Source organism: Xiphophorus hellerii, chromosome 11 (assembly GCF_003331165.1).
Source record: "Xiphophorus hellerii strain 12219 chromosome 11, Xiphophorus_hellerii-4.1, whole genome shotgun sequence".
Lineage (NCBI taxonomy): Eukaryota > Metazoa > Chordata > Actinopteri > Cyprinodontiformes > Poeciliidae > Xiphophorus > Xiphophorus hellerii.
The window spans coordinates 24409387-24432072 of NC_045682.1; the positions used below are offsets into that span (position 1 = coordinate 24409387).

Below are 22686 nucleotides of genomic sequence, written 5' to 3' on the forward strand. Positions count from 1 at the left end.
GGTGCAGCAAAGTTTTCTTTTCAGTAAAAGTCTCTGGATAATCTTGATTTTAATTTTTGTTGAAACTTGGTCATAAAAACACAAATACTTTGTGTTACACTTTACATTTTCCTGCGGAAGAAAATTATCTTGGCAACAATTTTTACCCTGATTACAATTTAAAAGTCTCATCTGCATCTAAACACCAAATTTAACAGTTGGGGGCCGCATAAAATCAGTCCAAGGGCCACAAATGGCCCCCAGGCCGCACTTTGGACACCCCAGATGTAGATGCTTCATCAACACACCTGAACCAGTAGCTCAATCTCATACCTCTGGTCCTATGACGAGGTAATTCCAGTATGTTGGAGCAGGAATGTGATTGGCGTCCCCTGCAGGACGTGGAGCAGTACTGCACTCTTTTAAAATGAAGCACACAAATAAAATGAACTATATTTACAGAATTTTATTTCATTATGCTGCAAACAATGACATCCAGATATATTGATACACAACTTTTTTTTTTTTTACTGTGCGTGTATGTGCATTAGTGAGTGTATGCAAAGAGAGCAGTGGGACCACAGAAAGCTGGATGAAAATCCTGTGACGGAGCCCTGGATCGGGTTATCAAGGCAGAGATAGCAACAGGGTGATTCTCCGGAGGGACACACACACACACACACACACACCTCATGAACAGGTGAGCTGACGTTTTCCTCTGTAAAACACACTTTCCTGTCGGGGGCTCGTTTGCGATCTGTTTGGTTAAAAGAAGAAAAATCAAAGTGGCGAGAAGCTTTGCCTGCCATCGGATCGGATGTGGTGGAAAGATTCTCCTGTCAAAAAATAAGAAAATACAGACACGCACACCACAAAAACACAAAATCTTACCAAGTATTAGTAGTTTCCAGCGCAAGTATCTTAATTGACTTGAATTAAAACCAAACTAATTTGGAAGTAGCATCATATATGAGCTTGTTTTAAGTAAATATTGAAAAACTACTAGTTCCATTAGCAGATTATTTCACATTTAACAAGAGAAAAATATCTTATTATAAGTTAAATAATCTGCCAAAAAAACTACGACAGGGTTGTTAGGTGACGGGCTGGGCTGGTGTTGCTAGGTAACGGCGCCAGTGGAACTGGAGCGTTTTCATAAATATTAAGGAATCATTTACTTAACACAAGCTCCTATATGTTGCTGAAAAGATTTTGCGTTTTTGCGTTGCGTGACGTTATAGTAATGCGATAAACTGCGAAGCTGCAACAGGCTTGATTATTTTCCTTCAGATTCCTTTTCCTCCATAAACGCAACAATGGACCACAAGAAAGGAGCCGTGAAATAAAAGAAAAACTAAACATAACCTAAACCCCGTCAACAGGAGGCGCCATTGGTTTTAGTGCACTCAGTTAAATCTATCTGCACCGGCACACACAGACATTTACCCTTTGACCCAATGGAAAGTCATGACAACAGTATGGAAATTTGTAAATCTAACAGTATTGAATTATTATTTATTTTTTCTTGTTTGAGTCACCATGCAAAGATATTTATTATCATTTTGAGTGTTTATGTGTCAGATATTTGCGTGACATTTATTAAGCGTACCCTACATCCAGAATAATTTACACAAAAAGGACAATAGTCATCTTAATGGGGCTGGATCAGTGTAGGGAGGAGCGAGGGGAAGGTAAAGCACATTGGTCAACTATGATTTGGAGTGCGAGAGGTGAAGGGCTGGACGTCGGGGCGGAGGGAGCTGAGGGGCGGCGGCTAGCATGGCGCGTCGGGGATCTTTTTTTTGTTTTTCTCTTTTTCAAATCCTTGGAATTGGGGGCAGTAGGGTAGGGGGGAGAGATGGTGGCAGTCTCAGCGACACTCCCAGACTTTGACTGTCTGATCGACGCTGCCCGTAACCACGTATGGAGCCGTCTTGTGGAAATCTGCAACAAACACACACAAAAAAAGATTTAAACCTGTGTACAGGGAACCGTTTCTGGGCAGCTGCTTTGTTGTTACATTATATTTAGCTAGCGATGCACTGATAAGAAAATTTGGGCCGATAACCGATATTATATGCGTTTCTCTGTTCTAACACTTTTAGGTAAAAAACCCGACCAGAAACAGACAATGGCATATCAGTTGCTAATATAGGCCCAGTTTTATTTACAGTGCCAATACCGATATATTGAAAAATTACTAATATCAGCCGATACCGATGTTAGAGCTGATATTATTATTTTAATCCCTATATTTCGCATAATTAAAAAAAAAAACTTTAACATTTTCCAGAATCATTGCAGGGATTAAAATAAAAACAGAAATCAAAGTAGGACAAATCCCAAAAGCTAAAGTACAGTGAAAAAAAAATCCAATGAATTAAGAAGCTTTTGTTTGGCCACAGATTGCAGATAAAAATCAACGAGTTTCCAGAAGTAACGTACAGGTGTGGCATCTCATTTCTTGGAACAGTGAACCAATTATGCTGCTTTTCCACTCAAACAGAAACCTCCCCAACAGGTGCACCACTCTTAACTTTAAACACGCCAGGAACGCTGAACGTTTTTGAAACTTTGAAAAGCAGTTTTTATTGACATTCTCTTTAAAAAATGGGTTCTTGAAATTTACTTGAAACATCTTGCGTTACACCAAACTATTTCTCCAAATGCACCGATTTATCAGCTAACTGAATTATCTGTGACGATTTATTTGATTGTGGGAGATTGTGATCGGCCGATACTTACATGTGAAGCTGATATTATCTACCTCAGCAAAGATTTAAAAATCAGCCACAGTCCTCTTCTGCAGTCCTGTGAGAGGTTGGCCTAACAGACCGGCCCACCAGGTCATATCTGAACTCTTTCAGCTAACAAGTCACCTCACTGATGCCAACTCAGAAACTTTCTTGCTATATTTAGCGACATTTCAGACAAAATAACAAAGGTACCAGTCAAAATCAGAAGGCTTTTTAAAGACAGAAAACTGCCATCGGTGCATTCCTACTCAGTAGATTATTTTATGTTTCTACCGGTGTTTTGACAATTTTATATATGATGATATCAAAACAAACACGTAAAATTAAAAAGTTACTTTCCACTTAAATCTTGAAAATGTGGGGGTGAGCTGCAAACTGCAGTGTTTATTCTTCATACACGTCTCCCCTTTTGTGCCCAGTTTTTAATTTTAGAGTTGAGCAGAGCAACATTCTCAGCTGCCTGTAACTATTTCTTATTTTTTTAGTAACTACATCACAAATATTATCTGTACTGATAAGTTAAATAAATCTCACCCAAAGAGGTAACAAAGTGTTCATGAGCAGATAAGGTCTTCATGCAACGTTTGTTCTTGTAGTCCCAGATCCGGATTGTTTTGTCGTCGGCGCAGCTCACGATGAATCGTCCTCCAGGATGAAACAGTATCCCACGCACCCAGTTGTCATGTCCCACCTGAGGACACGAGGCTCGTTACCCAACGCTCGCTCAGAAACGTCACCCAGAGTCCTCCCTGCCACTTACCAGAGTCATGAGGCAGATCCCGATGCTGACGTCCCACATTTTAATCGTTTTATCTCTGGAGCCAGAGAGCAGGAAGGGGCCAGGCTTTCCACTCTTTTTACTCTGCAAAACAGAAACACAAGGGAAGGGATGACGCATCAAAAAGGCTACTGTGGCCACAAGCAATAAATCAATTAGTCGCATGATAAATTAAAACAAACTCAATAATCTTCATTGGGATGATTTATCATTTTTCTCTTTCTACCAAAAACTGGATGACAAAAGTTTTCAGTCTGATGCTTTGTTTTTTTTGAAGGACAATTTTGTTTACGGAGACATTTTATTTGTTGTTTTTGTTTATTTATTTTGTATATTTAAAATATCTTCCAGTTCTAGTATTAAATGTTCATTAGAAATTATTGCTCTTTGAGAATGTGTTCTTGTATTATTATGACATCACCATTATGTTACTTGAAAATAGTCTGAAAACAGCAATATTATCATCTATCAACTTCCAGGACAATTTCTTTATTACCATGGCAGACCCACAAGTAGATATTTCAGTTTTCTGCTCTTAAAAGATAAAATATAAAAAATGCCTACAAAACTGTAAAACTTGCCAGTCTCATTTTATCAGGATCTGGGGCATTAAACTCTTTTCTGATAGACTCTGAGTTTTCCTTTTGTAATTGTTGTCTGTAGAGTCCTATTTGGACTCCAAATCTCCAAAAATCTCACCTTGCAATGCAAAGTGACATCTCCACCTACAATTTATTATTACAAAATCTGCTTTTCAACAACGTCATCTTTCACACCAGAAAGAGCAGAGGCATCAAAATATTATAAATATGATTCATTTGAGAAAACAAAATTATTTCCAGGCACGCCGTCTGGATTCTCATCTCGGCATCCTTGTCGAAGGAAAAGGTGGGATTACCTCTGAGCCTGTGGCCTCCAGGACGGTGGGGTGAGCGCTGTCAGGGGCCCAGGCGATGCATTCCACCACGTGTTCGTGCTCCCGCAGCTCGGCTTTGCACTCCTTGGAGGCGACCACCCAGACGCGCACAGTCTGGTCGTTGGAGCAGCTGGCGATCAATGAGCCGTCCTGGTTCGGGCGAACCATCCTCACCCACTCCCTGTGGCCTGTGAATGTCTTCACACAGTACCTACACACACACACACACACACGCAGCTCGGCTTACACCAGTGCACTTCTGCTGTAAATTAGTTATAAGAGTCTCTATAAAACATGTAAAATAAAATGAAATGAAAACTCACCCTGTGGCCACCTCCCACATCTTGATGGACTTATCTCTGGAGGCAGAAACTATGTGGTCACCATTTGGCATGATTGCTACGGACGACACGTTGTGATCGTGGCCTGAAAAACAAAGTTTCACCTTTAGTCACTAATCTGCATTCATCTTCATTATTTTTGTTCAAAATGGAGATTCTTACAAATCATCACCCTGCTGAAAAACAGCCTGCTTCAATTTTCCATTAGGTAAATGGATCCGATAATATATTTAGTTAGATGAAACCCAAAAATATAAATCATATGCAATGTTACAGGGGTGTCCAAAGTGCGGCCCCGGGGCTATTACTGGCCCTTAAATTGATTCTGAGCGGCCCACCAACTGCAATTAATGAATGATACAAATTCCAGCACAAGATCTTGATGTAAATGGAGAAGTTTCATTTGTCATAAGGATAAAAATACAGCCAACATAATTTATTACAACAACCCAAAGTATTCAGGGTTTTTTAAAAACCGGCTTTTATGAGAAATAGAACCACGTCTGTTAAAGATGATTTTCATCCAAATAAACTTTAATTAAACTTTATTTTAATTTAAATGCATTTTATTAAAATGTATGTAATAAATTTAACTTATTAAATTGATTAAACGAGTTTAATTTTATTAATTTAATAAAACTATTTATTAAATCAAATTAATTTATGGCTTGATCCAAATCAAGTTTAATTCATTAAACTTGTTTAATATTTTATTAAAATCTAGCAGAGATTTTCACTGAAAGTGGCTCAAGTCCTGAATAAATTTCTTCAGTTGAGACCAAAAAACTTTGAAAACTAGATGCATATCTTTTAATATAGCAAATGTGCAAAATCCTGTTTACATTTTTGGATCTACAATTACTTCTTCATTTGCTTGATATTACATTTATTTTCTTAATTTTGTACTTTTACTTGACAATTTTGACCCATGTGACAAAAACATTGGACATCTTTCCAATAGAGCTGCCATTTTCCCCTTAGTGTTGGATTATACAAAAAAAAGAAGAAAAAAAGAAAACAAAGCTTACACTTAATTCAGAACCCAGATGTGGCCTTTTGCATCTGCCGGCGTGTCGCTCGGAAACAGGTGTTACTAAATCTGTAAATGTTCTCACCGTGCATTGTCCGGATGCACTCAAAGCCCTGGAAGTCCCAGAGTTTGATGCTCATGTCAGCCGAACACGAGGCCAGCAGCTTCCCCGTCTGGTCAAAGGAGATGTCCTGCACCGAGTCCGTGTGTCCTTTCAGGGTTCGTTCAAAGTCTCCTGCCTCGTAGTCCCACACCTGAAGGCACACAGAAATCAGTAAGGGGCTTAAAACTAAAATCCTAAATAGAAAAAAAGAAAAAAGAACTACAAACTGGAAGTGAACAGAGAAAACAGCAACGTTAAGTAAAAAAAAAACATCATCTTTAACATTAATGTTGGACTTGGAAAGCTTTTTGAGTTTAAGGTAAATGTTTTACTGTCCGTAAGGACTAAACACACAGAATGATGCTTTAATTATGCCAGGTAAAATCAGTTTAAAATCTCAACTCTAATCAATTTGTTTTTGTTTCAAAATCTAGATAAAGCTGTTTTACACACGTGGAGTAACATCACCTCTGCTTCCAAAACAAACTGATTGATACTCGATTCAGGAAGGCTGGAAAATATTGTTTTGTGCCTTTTCTACATAATTTATGCTATTATTAAAGATAAATTGTAATTTGCTGGGACTGTCACAACATTCTGAACTGTGCAGCTGCAAAAAAAAAAAAAAGATTGTGCCATCAAGCAAAGAAATTCAAAGACTTACTGAGAAACCCAGAATAACACAAACACAGTTTTCCAACTTCAGATAAAACAAATTCTAACAAATTAAACTTAAAAAGCAGCACAGGTTTAAGAAGAAACATTTACAGATTAGGATCTGCACTTTGGGTCTAGAGCAAACAAGTCAAGAATCGTCACGTGTTCACATAGATGAAAAGTGACACAGCAGAAAAAGGAGAAGGAGGGAGGCGGCATGTTAATGCGAAGGAAGTGAGTATAAAACGGAGAGCAGGCTCAGATCTGCTGGATTAATTTTAACCACAACATTTATTATCTTAGATTTAGTCAGGAAAAGTCAGAAGACAATAGTCAGGACAATAACCCTAAAACAAACAGGCAGAGGTGGAACGGTTTGATTTATATCAAATAATTAATGTGTTAGAATGACAATCCAAACCGTTCATCAATAAAATACATTCAGAATTTATGATTATATCTTAATAAAACATAAACCGCCTAAAAGGTATGAAAACTATTATAAAGCACTTAAAAATAAGAGTTGGGTAGCAGCTAGTTAAATTTACTTGAAAAACCTTTTTGAAAAAAAAAAATTACTTTTACGATTATTTTTACAACTCTGTACTTTTACTTGAGTAACTTTATTATGAAGTATTTCTGCTCTTACTTGAGTTATATTTCTGGATTTTCTACCCACTGAATGAAAAAACATGCTTTAACCAAAAATTCACCAAACACAGACACACACAGCTGCAGTTTCTGTTACAAGTTTCATCAATTTTTTTCTAAAATAAACAGATTTAGAAAAATTTATTTTGTCTGATTTGTCATTTATATGAATTATTGTCGTTTGGGTCCTTAAAATACCAAAATTGGTCAATGTCAAATTTATTGGTTTAAGACTGCACCAAAGTGCTGTACAAGAACAATAATAGAATAAGTTGATAAAAAGAAAAATAATTTTAAAAAATGTATAATAAAATAATTAAGTATTTATTTTATTATATATTTCCACTTTATTTTATATTTGGACCGTCTAATGATGTAATTTTTAAATATTAAATGACTGATAATTTGAATAGTTACTCAGTACTTGAGTAGACTTTTTACTCTAAGCTGAGTAATTTCTTAGACTGGTACTTGTTACTTTTACTTGAATAAAAACATGTTGAAGTACTGCTACTCTTTTACTCTGCCCACCATAATAAATTAGTATGTTAACCTACCAGTTCCATCTTTTAATTGTTTTCATAAACATGCAGCATGTTTATTTAATCCGGTTACTGTTTAAAGTGAACATGCATGTAAAGATGGCACCTATTTATTCCCGTAAAGGTGCTAGCTTTGTTTGATTTATGCTGCAATTATGCTTCTATGCTGAAGCTGAAAAAATGATATAAACCTCAGTAAAATGTCTGTCATGTAGTCAGTATGTCACCTGTACACACCTTGATGGTGGCATCTTCAGAGGCCGTCACCATGACGGAAAACACGGGGTGGAAAATGACCCGTGTGACTGGAGCACGGTGCCCACTCAGGGCGTATCTCTCCGGGGGGCGGGGGATCCACTCCTTCGGATCTCTCTTTTGACCAACGGGTCCGCCGTATGTCATATCCTCCTTCACCTCATTCAGCTTCGACTCCAACTCCATCACCTACACCAGCAAGGAAAGCGTCTCAAAAACAGAACCAACGCTTGTTCTCATTTCATTAAACCAGGGGTGTCCAAAGGGCGGCGCGGGGGCCATTTGTGGCCATTGGAGTGATTCAAGAATGACACAAATGAAAATGTTCCTATTTTCAGTCAGGGTAAAACAATGGAAACTGTTAAATACAATACAAATTATTGGGGCCTGCCATGCAAAGCAATGGCAGGAACCTATTACTATTGTCGGAGAGAAGCGTCTCTTTAATCTTCTTTATTTTTCTTCCGTCACCGTTAATGCGGCTCGTACCGCTGGGTGCACACCTACAAATGAGGTATCAAAACGTGCAGAAAATTCACGCCATTGGAGCTATTACTTCTGGTGGGATTTGGGCTTAACGTGGCGACATAATTCGCAAAAAACTACGAAAAAAAACCCATTATAACTCAATGGGAAAAATCCTAGAAATACCCTATTTTTGAGGATTTGCTGTGTCGTCACAAATTCACCTAGAAATGCCATTCAAATTTCATTTTGTAGATACGTCTGTGATCTCTTCGAAAGTGAAGACGGCTCGTCGATACCAGTTACGGTTTGTCCACAATTTGCCTCTAAGCGACCCAAACTTTCTCATTTTTGCTCAAATTACAGTGACAGCCGATCTCGGTTCAGATCTGGGCACAACATTTCTTTCTCTCATCACTGTAAATGCTCTGAGTGAGGTACAGATATGAATCTCGGGACTATCGCAGAAGACACATTGAACTGTCATACGCTTAAAACGCTTTTCGAATATGTATTACGGTTCCCGAACAAGAAGGATTTGTTTCCAATGCTTTTTTTCAGTAAAGTGTGTTTGCTCAAACACACTTGTGTGTTTGAGAGCTCAGAGCTCACAGCTCACACCTGCTGAGACCATTATTTACCATAGCAACGGAACTCAAGAGGCTATTGGCTGCTGGTTAGGACTACGAATACGCATCACTGTAGTTCTATCTACCCTCAGTTGAAACAGATCAGGACTGAGAACTGGCCTTTAGAACTACCTGCTGCTATCGGCTGTATATAACTGATTTAACTCAGTAACTGTTACACATGGGATTAGTTTTAAACTTTAAAATGAAGCATACTGAAAATTTCAAAATAAAAGCCTTGAATATTTTTACATCATGTAATTGCTCTTTTTGGCTTTATTTGACTTTTTCATCCAAAGCACTGTTACACATGGTATTAGTTTGGCCCTTTGAAATGAAGCTTAACAAAAATTTCAAAATAAAAGCCTTGAATATTTTTACATCAGGAAATTGCTCTTTTGAGCTTTATATAACTGATTTAACCCAGCAATTGTTACACATGTGATTAGTGTGGCAATTTAAGATTAAGCTTGATGAAAATTTCAAAATAAAAGCCTTGAATATTTTTACATCAGGTAATTGCTGTTTTTGGCTTTATGTGACTTTTTCATCCAAAGCACTGTTACACGTGGTATTAGTTTGGCCCTCTGAAATGAAGCATACTGAACATTTCAAAATAAAAGCCTTGAATATTTTTACATCAACTACTTGCTTTTTCAGCATTATATAACTGATTTAACCCAATGACTATTACACATGGGATTAAAATAGACTGTTTTGCATGAGCAGCAGATAGATCCTCTATTGCACATGTGTCAAACTCAAGGCCCGCGGGCCACATGTGGCCGGCTACGTCATTTTATGTCGCCCTCTCCCCCCTACCACCGTTTTACAGCCCCATTGATTGACTTAAAATAGGTTTTGAGCACGAATTGACTACAACCTACATATCCCATAATGCCTTCCGATTCTTACCAACCAACATTACGGCTTCTCGCCACTAGAGTGCAGCAGAGTCACCTCAAGCTGATGATTAATTTTCCCAGCGAATAAAACTGAAAGATCGACAAGCTAACAAGCTAAAGAGCGAAGTCCCGTGATGTTTCAATCGAGGACTTTTACCGTCTACTGCCCCCTGATTTGATGCCACAGCTTCGACTCCATGCAGCTCCTGTGTTTTGTCCACGTTTGGAAGCACCTATCTGTGCGAACAGATGTTTTCAATAATGACTTTAAACAAGACCAAGCACAGATCGCGCATTACTGACGAAAACCTACACGCCGTTTTGCGGATTGCCACAGAATAGAACTAAAACCAGACATCGACGAACTGACCAGGGGAAAACGGTGCCAGACATCCGGCCAGAAAACATTGGTAAGCACGAACAAACTACATTTAAATAGAATGAATGTAAAACCAAAACGCAGTATACTGGAATATGCATATAGTTTATTGATTTTGCTTGTGTTTTGTTTATTTACAGAACACAACGCAATTTTTAAACTGAGCAGTAATTTTACATCCATGCAAACTCAAATGTAATATTTAAAACTTGAATACATAAAATCAGTTATTTAACAATATGAGGTGTTGTTTAAAAATAAAAAAGATAGCAATTTCTTTTTATTGCAGAGACATTAGATTCTTAAATTTATGGTATTCTTTAAATGTTGTAATTTTGGTTCATTGTAAACTTTACCTGTAAAAAGTTTGTAGAAATCTTTAACATAAGGTCAATATATATTTTTAAACTGTAATATGTTGTGTGTGTGTGCGTTATTGAAAATTTATATTTGTGACAATCATTAGGTAAATGCTAATGAACTGCCTTCCTGCAGTTTATGAGCATTGAACTGTTACTAAACAGTTCAATGCAAGGTTCATTAGCGTTAGCATTTTAGCTTCAATAAGCTATTAGCTATTTATTTTACTTTTTAGCAATGTTTAGTATACTGAATGGAGTAAATCAATTACAGAAAATATCCTAGTGATTTCCCACATACTGATGAAAGCAATGACGCTAACATTAGCGTTTCTGCTGATTTTAGCTGATATACTTACTTTATAATACTGAATGGTGCACGTCCGCCTCGCTTAACGTTCTTGCGATTCTCCGCGTGCCACTGATTACGTTGCGGCGTTCTTTAGCGTCGACGCCGATTTGTGGCGTGACGACGCCGGGCCCATGCCCGACGGGCGCGCCTTGGCAGGCCCCGGCTAAATTTCTTCCGAAATTTTCTAGTTTATATTTTTATAACCAAGCGTTTATAATAAGTAGAACTTTGCTGTTCCTAAGTCAGCTTTTATTTTGAAAGAAAGCGACTCAAATAACTTATAATTGAATAAATTTGTTCAGTCGAGCCCAAAAGAATTTGAAAAGAATTTCATGAGACCGTCTTGGGAAAATAGAGTGTCTTCAGTCAGAGGTTTCTTCAAATTCGCTGTAACACAGACTGCTACAGGAGGCATTTCCTAACAGTCATCACCATCTACAATAAGAATTTGAATGAGTTACATTTTTACATTTTAATTTGAGAACTAGATTAAATTTCTTTTAATACAGAAAAATGTGCAAAATCATTTTCAAGTGTTGGCGCTATCCTTTTTCTACAAAAAGACAACTTTAACTGCTTGATTTTATTTTAATCTTTCTCTTATAACTTGCCAAAATGTTTGGACACCCCTGGATTAAACATAAGCGTAAAAAGATTCTCCTTACCTTCTTTTGTAATCTAATAACAGAGGTCCATTTCTTTTCCAAAAGCCCAGCATACTTCTTATCTACCTCTTCATTCTACAACCAAAGCAAACAGATTCTCACAAAGGAAGTCCCTCACATTAGAAAAAAAACATTACTCTTCAATTTGTTGCTCCTTACAATATCTAATTCTGCTTCTTTCTTGAAGGTAGAATAGGCTTCTTCATATCCATTGGAACGAAGATAGTCAGCTATAGCCCGATTTCTAGAAAAAGAAACATTATTAGTAATCTGAAGGCCAATTTCATCCCACTTACAGTGTGTGCTCTTTATTTTGAACATGCCATAAATTAGGTGAATGTCTGCACAGAAACCGTGTCACCATTAAATCGATGCTAGCCGATGTTCCTCCTTAAAATATGGCAGACCGCGCCCAGGCAAACAGAGGGGAGCGTCTAGCAACTCAACCTTAAATGTCAGCCTGAGCAAACAGAAACGAATCACATTTTTCTGGAAAAAGACCAAATAAAAATAAAGAAAAGGTGTGCTGGGAAACAGTGCTGCTGCTGCCATGGAAACCATCGACTCGTCATGAAGGCAGAGCTGATGAGAGCCGGATGATGCAGTGAAGTTTAACAGAAATACGGAGACACAAAATTATATAAATGCGGAAACAGGTTTTTTTATAAGACGGAGGGTGAATATTTCATGAGCGAATTGCTAAATTTAGGCTGAAGCTTCTGGGCTTCTTTGGAGCAAGCAGACTGTTGCAGACTTCAAACTTTAGACCCTTGCTGCTTTAATTCAACTTGGCCGTCAAACATTAAAATATCAGTGGGATTAACCGCAATAAGTTTAAAAAAATCATTAAATATTGATTGTTTGCCGTCTGTGTTTAAACAGAGGTGCAGGTCATAACGGCGTGAAGCTCGTCGTCCCCCATCCCCCTCGCTTCTTTCCTGCCGTCATGGAGGTTATGAAATATTCACCAAGCAGATATCAAGTGAAGCGCCTGCAGCTCACGTCTCTTCAGGCTCCACCACTGATTTCAGATTGTTGTACAACACAATGTGTCAAACTCAAGGTCCGCGGGCCAAATCCAGCCCGCCATAGCTTTTTATGTGGACCTCTAGAGTTTAGACTAAACACCAAGTGTGTTTAAATATTACGTTATCAATCAAATCAATGCAGTTTTTATCTGCTTACTGCCAAATTATATCAATCAAAAAAAAAGTAAACACATCCCCGCATTTTCTGCTGCTAATTGGGATTTTATTGCAGATTTTTCTCAAAAATTTTCAGACTTTCTTACTTGTACTAAACAGCTGCCTCAGCTTTAACTGATGTCAGATTAAAGTCCATGATCTATAGAGCGAGTAATAAAAAGGCGCATTTACCGTCATAAATAAGCACAAATATGTCCAAATTAGTACCACAAAGGATTTTTTTTTAATAACTAAGAGAATCACAAAATCCTGGAGGAACTGAAAAGATGTTCAATAATATTTTATTTTAAGAATTAATTAATATTTTAACAGTTTGCGAACAGATTTTATCAATACATTCTGGCACAACCAGCCCTTTAAGAGCATTCATGATCTTGATTTGGCCCAAAACGAAAATGAGTTTGACGCCGCTGTTGTAGAAGATTTAATTTCACATCTACAAGTGTGGACTTCTGGACCGTCTTCAAAAGGAAAACGTGCGATGCGCCGCAGTGCGACGAGCCAACCTGCAGGTGCTGCTGGTAATGAGCTGCAGCGCACATGTCTGTTCTTGCTCACACGTAATCCTACTTATAATTGCACTCACAGTTCATCTCTTTGTCTCTGTGACAGCACCATGGTGGCTGCTGTTCGCTCCCTCGCGGGGAGGTGAGGGTGAGGTGAAGCGTTGGGTGAGGAGGAGCCCGATCCCGCCGAGGATCGCAGGTGGCAAAGGGAAAGCTGCTCGGAGGAGGACGGCGAACCTGGAGGTGCTTCTGCTGTGCCGCTATAAGGCGCCAAGAAGGTTTACGACGGTCCAAATGTCACCCGCTCAGTCAGTGGCACAACATATTCGTCACCTGAAGAAGAGAAGGAAAACGCTGATTAATGTTTTTAAAAGAAATCCATCTTTATTTCAGGAAACTTTTAAATTGGTTGGACAGAAAGTTGTGAAAAAAAAGTATTCTTTATTAGTGGAAAAAAGTAAAACAAAAAACAAATATTTACATTTAAGCAGAAGGATTGTTTTTATAAAACCGATGCTAGAAATTTAAAATCTTGAATCACAGGGAATTAAACATCTCTATTTCCAAATGCACCCATATAGATGTAAAATAAAAAGATAGGAAGTAAGCATACAGCTCTGGAAAAATTAGGAGCCCATTGCACTGAACCCCATTAAAAACCTCCTGGTTATTCCACCAAATATTTATTTCTGAACTCTTCCCGAGTTTAAACATTAGTATTGTTGTTTCTAAATAAATATGAACTTGTTTACTTTGCATTATTTGAAGTCTGAAAGCACTGCATCTTTTTCATTATTTTCTGCAAATAAATACTAAATCTTTGCTTTTAATTTCAGAGACAAGTCAGTAGTTCATAGAATAAAAGAGAAATGTTCAGTTTACTCAAACATATACCTAAAAAGAGTGAAATCAGATTAACTGATCATTTTAATTGATCTATAAAAATTTTTTCCAGTGCTGCATATGAAGAGAAAAGTTAAGAGTCACACGTTTGTATGACGTATAATTTTTTCTAGAGAATTTACATATTTAAGCTACATTCCAGCTTTGTTTTATAAAAAAAATTGAACTAACGCTGATCACTAAAAAAAAGTCCTTCCTGTTCTTAGTAGATGCAGTCGTTTTGATTTGAACAGAAAATGAAGGGATAAAAATTATAATATAATTTTCAGTCAGCGAGTTAATTCGACAGAAGCTAACTGATGCACTTTTTACAATCTTCAATCTGATGGATCCGTTTGGGAGAATCCCATCACTGACCCCCCACGATGTGAATCGTGACCTCTGATTTCTGCAGTGCAGAAATACAACAAATAAAAAAAATACTAAACCATTTTCCCACTTATTATGTTTCACCTCTACGTTGATGTTCACAAACAAGCGATAGTGAGACAGGTTAATGTATATTTTTGAGATATATCCTGCTCTACCACAATTAACCTTTCCATACACTTTCCTGTTTCTTACTCTGATTGCTGGAGAGACTCAGTGAAGGGAAAATCTGGCCTTTAAAATAAATTAAATTTAAAAAATCTCTGGCTTTCCAATGGTTAATTCTAGGGTTGCACGGACCGATGTATCGGCCAGCTGATTTATTGGTGCCGATTTCCTTAATTTTGGGAGATCAGTGATCGGACGATTTTTACATGTGAAGCTGATCTTATCTATTTCGGCCAACATCTAAAAAGCCTCTACTGCTCTGCAGTGAGAGGTTTGACTGACAGACTGACCCACCAGGTCAGGTCTGCACGTTTACAGTTAACAATAGTCACCCCCCTGTTGCCAGTTCAGCAACTTTCTTGCTATACTGAGCAACATTTCAGACAAAAACAATTGGTATTGACCAAAATTGAAGTCGGCAGATTAGGCTTTTTAAAAAGATCGGTAATCGGAGATCGGCCAGAAAACTGCAATCGGTGAATCCCAGCTAATTCACAATTAATGACCACTTCTGGCCAGACTAATACTTTTTACCAAACAGCTAAGGTGCAAGTCATAAATGTCTGTGTCACAAAAGAAACTGGATAAATGAAAACCTCTGCTGATCTTCCTTGTATAACTTTGTGGTTTTATTTAAATTCTCCACCAAAACAAAAAGAGTCTGAAATAATATTTCATCCCAAGTTTAAATATTTGAATCCTGATTTTAGTTTTAGTCTGAACAACACAAAGTAAAAACACCTTTCAGCGGCTGAAAACTTATGACAGTGTTCATTCTTGAACTCCAGTGAAGGTTGGTGCTGTAAAGCACTAAGCTGCTTAGCAGCTACACCAGACAACACAAAGTGTGTGTGTGTGTGAGTGACAGACCACTAGTCCTCCATACAGCTGACAGTGCAACGTAAAGGAGAAACGGGACGGCAGCAAACAGGATCACCAAACAGAGAGCAGGGACTTTAACTAGACACTGTCTGGGATCAGGTGATGTTATCGCCATGTGTTCTGTTTGCTGCAAAATATATCAATGGAAAAGCTTAATAGCTACAAAAATTGGCTTATTATTTTGACTTCAGCTTCCCTCCATGCCCAGATGTGATACGTACTTTATGAGCTCAAACAGAATGGTGGGCACATTGTGATTAGGCCTATCGCTATAAATCAATTAATCCCAAAATAAATTAAAACAAGCTCAATAATTTTCATTTGAAAGATTTATTGTTTCTCTTTCTACCAAAAACTAGGAGATAAAAGTCTTCAGTCTAGTGCTTTGGTCTCAACTAGAACTTTTATTGAAGAACAATTTTGTTTGCAGAGACTAAATAATTCATTTTATTTGTCGGTTTATTTCTTAAAAAAAAAAATTTAATCGTCTTCCAGTTCGTTTGTTAAATGTTCTTTAAAATATAAAGTTTATTGATCTTTGAGAATTTGTTCTTGCATTATTATGCTATTATGACTATCACTTGGACATGGTCTCAAAACACAATATTATCGTTTATTGCAATAACTTCTGGGACAATTCATCGTCCAGCAAAATTTGTTATTGTGATGAAGCAAGACAAAGAATAAAGTCAAGAATATATGACTCATTCATAATTGAAAATCATATTATCCAGCAACAATATCGCAATTACATGATTTCCTGATGTAATGCAAACCTAATGGACACTAATGGATGCTTTCCAGTATGGTTTTGATTCTCTCTCCATATTGCTTCATGAAAAATTTGTCATTAATAAGATTTTAATTAAAACTTAAACGTCTAAAAGAAAATTATTCAAGCCACTGTTGTGAGCTCTCTTTAAAAACCAGCAAACATATGAATTACTGAAGTGAGAACAGAGCAGGGATTTCAGCTTGGAGCTTCAAAAACATCCAGTTGACCAAACAGGCCACGTTCCAAACTACTGCATAAACATATGCAGTAGTTTAGTAGTAGGTTGGCGACTTCGGCACCTGCTGAAGATACCTGGACCTGCTACTGTCACCCAAACACTTTTAGAAATGAGTGATACTTCGAATCTGGGTCTTTGTTTCAGTTTTTCAAATGGCATCAAAGTGTTGCAAAACTTCTTACCCTCACACTAACAGATGAATGTATCGTCAGCTAAACTTGGTGCTCAAGAAAGAGAACAAGAGTCATGAATATAGAGAAAAAAAATGGTGCAAAGTCCGATCTATGTAACAGTTTATCAAAAGAAGTGAGGGCAAGACGTGCAATTGTCTAAAGTAGAGCCCAATTCTCAGAACACAATGCTGGCACTGAACGTGACAGAAAACAGCAGCACCTAAACTCCAGCAATGCCTTCATGTGACATTTGTCTCAAAATATTTTCTTTTGAATCTTCACTACATATATAAAAAACTAGACTGTTCTGTTGCTAGAATATCAGCTCTTAACTTAATGAGAGAAAATCAAGTTAAACAACATGTTAATTAAAAACTCAATATCTGAAATAAAACGGTCAAGATCTCACAAATTCTTTGTTACAACTGGACGGGCGTTGCAAAAATAATGTTGCATTATAAACAAAACATTTGTAGAACTTGTTTTATGGAATAATTATTTACAAGAAGAAATCCAGATTGCCCTTGTAAGTAAAACAAAAAAGTGTTTTTCGTCTTTTCAATCCACAGAGGATTTATTTTAAAATGACATTGGAGGTGTGTCCTAACTAGACACTCCATAAAGAGTTTAATTTCTTGAACGAACAAAAAGATTGACTGTTAATTTTATTTAATTAGTTCATTTTTTGACTAATTCAACTTACAACCAATCTTTTCATTTATATACATACACACACATATGTATAAATATACAAACACACACACACACATATATATATATCCTGTGTTTCTGCAGACTAGTCCAATAATTTAGCTCTTTTCTGATCAGAAGTACATAAATATACACTACCATGTTCTCTTTGTTTAAAATGTTAAATAAAAACAAGTGTGCAGGTGAACAAAGCCACCATTAGGTAGCAGTTTTAGACTGTGACATTACATGAACTTTATTTTTTAATTGCATTGAAACACACAGTAGTGCTGCTTAGTAGCATCTCCAGGTGGAGCATTGTGTTTACTTCATTTTGAACAAACTACAACTCCCAACTATTTAACCAGTGAACATGTTAGAGAAGAAGAAACTAAATTTAAAAGAAATGTAACATCTTACAGTTTTCTGCTTTGTTTAAATCTGCGACCAAAACCTCAAACAGATTAGGTAGACAATGAGAACAGCTCATACTTGATCTATGTAAGGTAAAAATAAAGTGAAAGGCTGATTGTTATCTATGATAGTTTATGACTCTTTTAATGTATCATCCTGCGGTTTTGAGTCACGTTTGAGTCGAGCTGTTCAGTTTGACTTCTAAGCTAAACGAGTCTCTGAGAGGTCAGGTTAAACCAGAAGAAGGTGTTTGCTTACAAACCAGAACAGCTCACAATATTTCATACCATTATCTAATAATGTTTGACAAATTTAACTTTAAACACTAGAGAAGAGACACTTTAAAAATAAGTCTTTTGCAAACAAAAATTAAAAACCAGCTAAAATCTCATTTGTTTTACTGAATTAATGAGCATTCATTGGGTTATCTACAGGAAATGCATTCGCATTTCTTTACTGGATAAACATTAAACCACTGACACATTTTCAGTCGGAGCAACAGATAGTCAAATTAATACCTACAGCATAAACACAAATGGTTTAGCATTCATTTTATCTTCTGCATCCCCTTTTTAAACGCTTCCTGGTCATTTCGCCATCATTATGAATCTTTAGCTTTATCCTGTTAATCTTTTCTTCAAATTCTTATTAAATAGCTAATAACACGAGGATGAAAAGTGGAAGGAAGGGAGAGGCAATGGTTTTGTCTTCTCCTCCTGGCTCTGATTGGTTGTTTCTGACCAGGGATGATCCAGAGGAGCTCAATTTTTTTCCACAAATTCTCCATCTAATATTATACTATCACAACATAGTGATTTTTAACAAATATGTAAAAAAATAAATAAATAAAACTTCAAATTTAAGGCCATCAAATGTCATAAACTCCTATTTGATTAGGAGAAATAGTGTGAATCAAAGGATAAGATTATAATGTAAAATTAAAATAAATTTTAAAACAAGTACTTTTCTGATTACTTCATTAATTGGGTAAGTAATAAAGAAGTTTATATGGAAGAATGCAGGGATAAAATGGTAACCAAGGCACAAAATGGGAATAAATGTTTTCGAAAGGTTGCATTGATCTGGAGCTGAGGACTAAGCAAGAAATGGTTTTCCATTACTATGCATGTGCCACAGCAGACCAAAAACTTTAAAGATAAAAAAATTAAAATAATACAACTAGATAAATAACCTAACCTGATGATAATGCTAATCCTCCATCTTATTTCAAGAAAAATAACTAGAATAGTCATTTCAAAGAAACAATAGTAATAAATAAGATTAATTTTCTGTTTTATAGGCCAACAAATGAAACAAAATTAGGGGGGAAAAAGGTAATGAAATTGTATATTCTTATAAATCTACTGTGGTAACTTATCTGACATTTAGAGCAGAGTTTATTAAAACCATTAGCTTCTTTGTATACAAAATATTTAATGGCCAAAATACCTCATGCATATATCATACACATTTACAAGGATAATGGAAGTAGTCAATACTTTTATGAAAATCTTACACGTTGCTTCCATAGTCAACACGCATAACCCACCACAAACCATGCATTGCAACAGGAGGTAATAATTCACATGCATACATTTATTTTCACTGATTAAAACCAGTTAAACGTAGCTTAACTGTTTCTCGTTATTTAAGAGGAACTTCACGCAAATTTAAAATCCCAGAACCTTATTTAGTTGTGTCTATTTAGTAACAGATTTTCAAAAAAATGCTTTTTTCTGAGCTTCTAGAGGCGCAAGGGCAACGTTGCAGCAGAGGCTCATCAGCAACGCCCTTTCCAGCTAAGGTTAGCTTAGCACACCAAACACCAAGCTCAGCTGTCAAGTGTGAGCAATAGATTTATACAACCGCGGTCAACAACACGGACAGGGCATCTACCCTCCAGAACCAATGGCTCATCAACATAGCACTGCTTAATAAAAACACAATCATCGGTGAATATAAGTAAATTAGGTATGAATAACACTGTTCATTAGATTAAATACTCAGTCAAGGACAAATATGAGTTGAGCGGAACACAGACATTAACAGCAGAAATAAGGTTAACTCTGACATTTTAAGTGTTAGTAACAAACCTAATTGGCTCATCCACTCAGAACTTCCAAAAAAGGCGTAGCTAACGTTAGCCACCTAGGCTCCAAAACAACTGTTTTGATGCAAATCACGCACTGATGAAGAAGACCACGTTTGGTTCTGAAATAACAAAAGTTCTTTGTATAGGCAAGTTAAGCCGTAAAATACCCATAATCTTTAAGTAGCTGCCTTAAACAATGATAACTTTGACTCTTCACTTAGCTCAGCTTAGCTTAGCTTTCGGCCTCTCCGCCATTTTGAGATGGGAACGGGAAAGCGCAGACACTGCAGGCGATCCCTCGTCAAAATAACAAGTCTAACTAAGTGCCAAAACAAACGAACAAACGCGTCTACGAACTTCTAACTCACCATTTTACACATGAAGAACTTCATATTTCCCTTAGCAGGCCTGTGCATGTGCTGGGGCGTTGCGTGGTTTGACTGCGGTATCGTGACTTTTCACATCAGCCGGCACGGACGGTCAGATTTTCTCCTCTCCCACCGCAGTCGCCCGGCCCCGGCTAACGGTCGCGATTGGACGCCGGGAGCGCGCACGTTGAAGTGGGCGGCGGCGCGTAACGGGCACACCTCACGCTCATGGTTTTGAAGAAAAATACGTCAACAGTTTATATGGCTGGTTTTCTTTAGAATATTGTTTTCATTGAGGAACATTAAAAAAAAAAAAAAAAAAAGGGATTCATCAAAACTTTCAAAAGACAAATGAAATAAAATTTAGTAAAAAAAAACAAACTAATTGAAAAGTCTAGTGGGGGGATTTTATTAGATTGTTTTTTAACTATACAATTTTAGTAATTTTATTGTAATACTATTCATACATGACATGATGGGGGGAGAAATACGTTTTTGTAAAGATTTTTAGACAACTTTGCACGTCAAGTAGAAATTGATATGAATCAGACAATTATAAAAGTTTGCCAAATATAAACTTTTTTTTTGTGAGTGTGTTTTCTATTTGATTTCTTTTCTATGATGCTGACTGAAGTTATTTGTTTTTATTTAAACTGATAAAATATAATACATTACACACAAAAAATCCAAGTAGTATGTATGAAATGGGAATAAAATAAGCATTTTGTGCTTTTTCCTAAATAAATTAATGTTAAATATCTAAATGATAAAACTAGCAATTAAGGAGTAAATATATTAATATTGCATTTGTTTTTTATAGTGAGGACTTACTGTACATAATTTAACAATGGGGTCATTCATAGAAAAAACCAAAAACATCCTGATGTTTTGTATTTTTTATTCCAATTTTTAAAAGAGCATATTTTATGTTAAAAGGACATTAATTGATAACTGTGAACCAATTAGCTTTAAGTGACATTATCCTGTGTTTATGCTTATTTGCATATTTTAGTGGGAATAAAACTGGTTAACTGGATAATAGGAGCTACTGACCCAGTAGCCTTCATGCCGTTATATCATCTGCCTTCAGCAGTCTTCAGTTTTCTGCTGACTCTGTATCACACTTCTTCTACTTCTTTTTTTTCACCCAAATTAGCTTACCAAGTGTCTAAAACCTATTCCACAGTAACACTGGACAGAAATGTATAGTGGTGATATCTGGGCTTAAGGTGAACAACTGCAGCTATGATAAGATACTGTAGGGTTATTAGATTAACAGCTGTAATAACGAGTTACTTAAACATATCTTAAAGTTAAAGTATATGCGCTCAAGTTGTTGGTTTTGTAAATGATTCAGAATTTATTTTTAAATTTCCTTAAAGAAAGAAGGAAAACATTGCATATTTTAAAGCAAATCATTAATATGGCTTTTAATTTACAATAATAAAAACATTTAGCCAGAAACTCCCAGGCTCTGTACCTGTTCATGTAAAGACATTATCTCCGTTCAGAGCGCAGACTTACAAAACAACTTTCCTGAAAATATCTGGAGAAAATAGAAAATAAATCTGAAACTCAAACAGAAAACGGTGGTGGTGTACAAAAGTTTTCAATGACCTGAATGAAACAAAAAAGGGACTTCATAAGGACTGATAACACATAAAAAGTTACCACGTTTTGCTGCTGCAACCAAATTGATGTTATTTAGAGAAATTATCAAGATTAAAAAATATTAATAATGAGAAATTCAATTGGTCACCATGACAACCAGATGAACACATGATTCCTTACTGGCAGTGAAGCTAGCACTGATTAAATGTTAGTGGGTTACTAGTGCATTAAAAACGTTAATATTCAGGTTATCAAAAAGGAAAAACAAAATGATCTCACGTACAGAGCAGTATGGATTGAAAATAGGGAAGTGACCGTGGAACGAGTGTGTAACCTAGTGGAGACATTAGGGATTGCAAGGTCATAATACAGAAACTGAAAATACAAGACCTGTCATGGACTTTGAGCGCTTCTAAATACTTTATGGCTCAGGTTGAGACGTTTTGATTCAACATAGTTCATTAGTTTGTGTAGACTTTAGTTCTGTTCAGTTTGCTTTATGGGCCGGTGACCAGAATTGAACTAAAAAA

General features: G+C 36.6%; 1 protein-coding gene across 1 annotated transcript; it reads right to left on the reverse strand.

The window, feature by feature from the left end:
* Window positions 1–430: 430 nt before the first annotated feature.
* On the reverse strand, window positions 431–20716 carry LOC116728871 (lissencephaly-1 homolog B-like). Its single transcript, XM_032577191.1, has 11 exons — window positions 20546–20716; window positions 13554–13806; window positions 11922–12006; window positions 11763–11837; window positions 7991–8197; window positions 5886–6054; window positions 4753–4855; window positions 4412–4640; window positions 3496–3597; window positions 3270–3426; window positions 431–1923 (listed from the first exon to the last, which is right to left on the reverse strand). The coding sequence occupies exons 2-11, from the start codon at window positions 13583–13585 to the stop codon at window positions 1850–1852; spliced, it is 1233 nt and encodes a 410-aa protein (XP_032433082.1). The 5' UTR covers window positions 13586–13806; window positions 20546–20716; the 3' UTR covers window positions 431–1849.
* Between the last annotated feature and the right edge of the window lie 1970 nt (window positions 20717–22686).